The following is a 6,003-nucleotide window of genomic DNA, read 5'->3' as shown; positions in this document are numbered from 1 at the left end:
GGTAGTCGTTGTCAACAGCGTTATGGATCATTTTGAATAGCAAATTTTTGGTCAGATATATCTCTTCTGTCCTCTAATGTTGATAGTTGGTGAAATGCTAATGAGTCTTTTAAATGTTGGGGTGGTCGGAAGGATTTAAAGTCTAAGGACGGGTTGTTTCGGAGAATTTGAAAAGTTCATCGAAAAGTTCTGTGAAAGTCCTATTCAAGTTCTGTTATTATATCATTATAGGCTAGTTGCTTGACAGAACTGAAATAATAACAAAACTTGAAAAAATCTTACACAGAACTTAAAAAATAACTTTGAAATTTGAAGAATTGTTCAAATTCAGTGTTTCAGATTTTTTTTTTAAATTCCTACTAAACTTTCAATATTGACTTTGTATTGGGGATTCCAAATTACGGATCCAATTTCTAATATTTGTATAATGGTTAAGCAACACTATCTGCACAGTTTTTAAGAGGAATTTTATTTGGCCCTGAGCAAGATTTAGGTTCCAGTAGTTTAATACACACTGCGATGTCTTTAATCTCAATATGAATCTGAGATAGTTGTAAATTTATATCTGACTCGAAGAGTGAGGAATATTAGCTTCATACACATCCTTAACCCTAGATAACCAATCGAGGCGACGACGCGCTACTCGGCGAAATTCGAAATCAACTACTTCCCCCCGCTCCCCGACCTTGACTCTTTCATTACCTTCCTAATTGGAGTAAACAGTGCAGCACGTGACGCGATTGCGGCCACACGCATACTAGGACGTGTTCTATGAGCATCTCGTCGTCCGCTGGACGAAGCTTTAGTTATAACAACAATTTTTATTTTTAAGGTACGTACATTCATAAATTTATTGTTAATGTTGGAGAATCTTCTACAATAGAAGCTCCGGTTCCATCTACGTCAAACGTGCCTAAAATTAGCTACCTGTGTCCATCCAAGGCTCAGAGGATGACCAAACACCGTTGCACCAGATGTAGAAAGGCTATTTGTGGTCCACATAATGTTGACATGTGTGGTCACTGTCTAGACCGATATTTTTTATATTAATTTGTACTTAATTTGTTCATTATAAACCTTACTTTTGTGCGATGTAACAAGTTCCTATCTTAATTAAAATGTTTTATTGCGTAGTCCACTCGACGAAAGTGTAGTTACAATGAAAACAGTTTAGTTATCTAAGGTTAAAAAAGTCTGCAAACAAATCGACAATTTCTTTAATTTTACAAGAAGTTTTATGTTTGTGGCGCATAGTTTCAGGTATGCTAAGATTTTCATCGTTTTGTAATTTGTAATAGATGAAAAAATGTTTTACATTATTAATAATTAAAAATTCAATATTCTTAATATAAGTTTTATAACAAATGTTTGATAATCTGACAATATTTCACGGTCTGTTGGACAAAAACGAACTAGAGCGATGGGGTCGCGACCCGTAGATTTCGAAACAATGACATATTCACATAACTCCCAACTGTGTAAAAAGTAATGATACCTTTGCTAAGGAGTTGGTATTTTTGAACCTGGCAACACCACAGACAACATGACAACATGACAATACTGATGCTGTCAGATTATAAACGTCAGCTTATAGCACGTCAGCCGAAAAACATTATTTTATCGTAGATTTAAGATGCTGTATATCTTTCCGCAATAAACGTTATTGCTTTTCTCAGTTATGCGATATTTTTTGAAACATCAAGTGTAGCAATTTTTTGTACAATTAGTTGATATTTATGTTGATCTGAAATATGTTATTTCTGTAATAAAAAGTGCCGGATTTAATTCGGGAGAGATATTGAAGCCGATAAAAGGTAAACCTCCTGATTTAAAACTGGTTTTTGTATTTTTGTTTTATTTACAATAGAAATAATGCTACTTCTTAGTGATTTATTTTGATTACGGCTAACTTAACCTAAAAAACGCCGATTATACTAATCAGAGTGCAAATCGACCTTAGATATAGTAAATACACAGAAACTAGGGACACGCTTAGTAAGCAAATTTTATTTTAAAAACACTCTGTAGTATTTAGATCATAATGAAAAGTAAGTATTTCTAATTTGTAATTACTACAATAAATAACTATTCCTGTCGTGGGAGATGGAAAAAGATACATTGATCTTCCATTTTTTCGAAATCAAAGTCAAGTTTGAAGGTTAGGAAATATACATAAATTATTAAAATTCCGACTTAAATAGTTGTCTCCATTAGATATTTACGAGGAAGCTACAAGCCAAAAACGTGAATATTCTTGGTATACCTTATATCGTAGGTAATAGGCATTAAAATAGCTTGACAAACAAATCAAAACATTCCATTTCAAGCACAAAACTGGTTTTCAATTATTTTGTAAATAATTTTATAAGAAAGCATAAAAAATAATCAAGTGAAACTGTCACAGATAATCTTATCTATAATACTGTATTTTTTAAAGTTGTTTTCTTTATGTGTTTATACATTTCTATTGAAAAATTTTTTTTTTAGTAGTTTACATTTATATTTTTTATAGAGTAATTTATTATTTTATTTGTATTCTACTGAAGCGAAAAGATAGGAAAACCTTCAATTTATCTAAAGCATATTTTTTGGTATTCATAATGTACACCAATTCGTTATAAAAATTAATCAAAACAGTTATTTAGCATTAAGCTTCGCCTTAAGTTGAAAGTAAGTGTTGTTTTTTTATAGAGCCTTTTGCATGCAGCGGAATTCGACGAGTTTACTAAAAAACTAATATTTTGACATCTTTTCTTCACCCCATGTTTTGACATAATAATATTAAAATAGTTTTTTAAATTTACTTTTTAATACTATAACTAAGAACCTATTTTAGTCTAAACAAGAGAAGTAAAAAAACTAACCTAAAAACTTTAACATCAATAAGAATGGCTGCCATGTAAAGAAACGCTTTTAATTTGAAAGAAATAAATGTGTTATATTCTCATTAATATCTAACTACCGCTAAGTGTTTTTCTATTAAAAGTGCGTCTTTACCTAAGCTAAGATGCAATGATTTTTTTGTCAATATTACCAAACCAAATATGAAGTAACAAACTAATAATCCATTGACAAATAAATGTTTCTTTACTATTATTATTATGAAGGGATGGCACGTCCCCGCAAGCCGCTACAAGCCGAGGGCTGCTGGAGCAAGAAAGGCTCGAGCAGCTCTGCGGACAGCCAGGAGCCACCGCCCCCCCACTCCGCGCTGGCCGCAGTGGCCGCGCACTGGAAGACCGCGCTGGGCTCCATCTGTCTTCTGATAGCCGCCTACTTCGGCTATGTCGGATACCTCGAGACCCGTGTCAACACGCCATTCGACGAGCACAAGGTACATCAACATTCTAAATTATCTCCCCCAGGGCATGAACGGGTACCCCAGGGATCCGTTTTGGGTCCACTTCTCTTTATCCTTTTTACAAATGATGTCGCCAAAATAATCGAGTCATTTGGTCTCTTGTCCAAATCAAGTTTATTTTTACTGCGCTCCAAACAAAATCAATAGTCTCAAGATATAACAGAATGTCTAGAAGCAATAACTCGTTGGATGTCTTCAAACAAGCTGAAGCTGAATCTATCTAAGATTAAGGGGGCATTTCACTATCTCTGATTATGTTCTGACTAAGCACTAATCCGCGGATTAGTCATTTTTTCGTTTTCACTATATCTGAATAACGCTAACGCTCAGGTTAAAGTTCGATTTGACTAATCAGTGCTCGAACCTCTCGTTAGGCGCTATTCCTCGAATCAAAGATGGCGTCAAAACATTCCGAGTTTGACAGCGGAGAAGTGAGTCGAATTTTGTTGCGAATTATTATGGATACCGAGGTTTTTGATTTACAGAAGCAGGTGAAAGGGCGGCGATGCGAAGGCCGCGAGTTTTAAGAGCTCGAATGAATTTGAATGCTTGTATGATCCATCCTGAATTATTTGATTGTGTTCAAAATAAGAAACAATGTATTAATTCGACACGAATCTATCTAAAATGACCTGATAATCAACATAACATAACCAAAAAAATGCACATTTTGCGATGTTGCCAGACTATTTCGAGTGTTATCTATCCGGAAGCTCGGCAACAATGGTGAAACGGTCGCCGTTGAATAACGAAGTTATTCTGATCTTTAAAGCCAGCCAACGGATAGCTAGTCAGATATTTAGCCCGACATAGTGAAATACCCCCTAAGGGTCTTTGGGCGGCCACAAACAAACGTCAACATTTCATAAACGATTCACCTATTTCTATTTCCGGCAGCTATATCATCCGCAAAACAACAGTCAAACTTCTCAGTGTCAATTTAGATTCAGACTTTTCGTTTAAAAGTCAAATAAATAGGACTGTAAGCACCGGTTTTTTTCACCTAAGACAACTCAAGTCTGTCCCAAGAAATCTTTCTACAGAAGCAACAAAACTACTTATCAACTCTTACGTAGTCTCACATCTCGATTACTGAAACAGCATTTAAGCTGTTATCCAGCCTTCCAAAATATTGAATTGACAAGCTTCAATCAGTGTTTAATGCAGCAGCACGGCTCATAACCGGGGTTTCAAAATATTCGCACATTTCAGAACACCTTCGTAACCTTCACTGGCTCAAGTGCCCTGAAAGAATCCAGTACATATTGTGCTGGATGGTGTTTAAATCCATCATTGAAATGGCCCCACCCTCATCTCTGAACCATGCATGCTGGAAAACACTGGTCTGAGGCATTCAACTCTTAGATCAGCAACATCAGCAGCTGTAGGCAGACTGATGGAACCTCAGCGCAAGTCAAATACTAAGTTTGGTGATCGCGCTTTCGGAGTATCTGGGTCGAAGGCTTGGAATAAACTCCCTCCAGAACTAAGATGCATAACAAATCTAACAGAATTCAGGTCTAAACTAAAAACTTACCTTTTTAAGCTGTGATACCCTGAAATTAAATATACCATTCCTGAGATAAAATCCAGTTACATCCAATTATGTCCTAAATCCTTTATCTAAATTTCGCTAGTAAACAATTAGTTAATATTAATTAAGGCGATGCACTACGTAGTAATGCAAAATCATGTGTTTTTGGTTTGAAAATTTGGTCGCCTATAAATGTTTCAGATGCTTTAATTAAATACTGCGAGTAGAATACATCTTGGCCTTTGAAATAATCGAGTATTTTTTAGATAAGTCTTTTTATAAGCCCAGAAAAAAATATTGTATAATGCCTATGAAAACTGCTTTAAAGTTCAAAATCTCCTACTTACCAACCCATTTTCGGTTATGATTTTTTTGTATAATGTGGCAAATTAAGTTATTTATAAAATGATTGGAAAAAAATTAAATATTTATGCCTGAACATCCACAAAATAAAATAAAAGACACTTTTTGGCCATGTTTTTTTCTTGCATAAATCAAAACAGGCGGATGGTGTTAAGCGTGAATTTAAACCTTATTGCCATCTACGTAAGGGGTGTTATTGATAGCGGCTCGATTTAAAATATTACACAACGTAGTGCATCGTCTTAAGTGTTAATCTCAAGTGACCTACCAGTTAAGTATTGTACTATATATTATCTCCATATATAGTTTGTAATAACATAGATCATTGTAGAAATGTATTATATATTTGGACAGCGCCCTTGAGGTGATTTTGCACAAAAACGGCGCTGTAAAAATCATCCAAATATTATTATTATTATTATGAATCCATTCCTTCCACTGCGGTGTACGACATTGGTTAGAGCGAATGGAGAGGTCAAAGGGTCATTGGGGGCGACCTATGATGGCAGAGGTGTTGGTTATCCAATGTATGTTATCTGGGGCGGCGGTACCCGTACCCACCTCCCAAAATATAATAACATAAATTTTACTGCAAAATAACTCTGCTTTTACCAAAAATTTCAAAAAAATAAAATGAATTTCTCTAAAAACAAAGCAAATTTCTTTGGAAAATATTGCAAAATTTTCATGTTCATTTTTTTTTTTTATATAACTCCACACAGGAGGCCCTGAAGAAAATAATTTC

The 6,003-nt window shown here is 34.8% G+C and overlaps 1 protein-coding gene across 2 annotated transcripts in view; it reads left to right on the top strand.

Moving 5' to 3' along the window:
* Positions 1-716: 716 nt before the first annotated feature.
* GCS1 (mannosyl-oligosaccharide glucosidase) overlaps positions 717-6,003 on the top strand; it is a 33,704-nt gene continuing 28,417 nt past the window's right edge. Inside the window, exons 1-2 of one of the 2 annotated variants that reach the window (XM_089643985.1) lie at positions 717-832; positions 3,108-3,334. In XM_089643985.1, coding sequence (XP_089500111.1) covers positions 3,110-3,334 — 225 coding nt within the window. In that variant the 5' untranslated portion in view covers positions 717-832; positions 3,108-3,109. Of the gene's footprint in view, positions 833-1,574; positions 1,815-3,107; positions 3,335-6,003 lie in introns of those variants that run through there. The other variant, XM_089643984.1, reaches the window with a different exon arrangement.

This window comes from Hesperophylax consimilis, chromosome 20, assembly GCF_061612785.1.
Source record: "Hesperophylax consimilis isolate HC1 chromosome 20, BYU_Hcon_1.0, whole genome shotgun sequence".
Taxonomy (NCBI): Eukaryota; Metazoa; Arthropoda; class Insecta; order Trichoptera; family Limnephilidae; genus Hesperophylax; species Hesperophylax consimilis.
The sequence above is the reverse complement of the archived record's forward strand: the minus strand, read 5'-3'. Positions and strand labels throughout refer to the sequence as shown.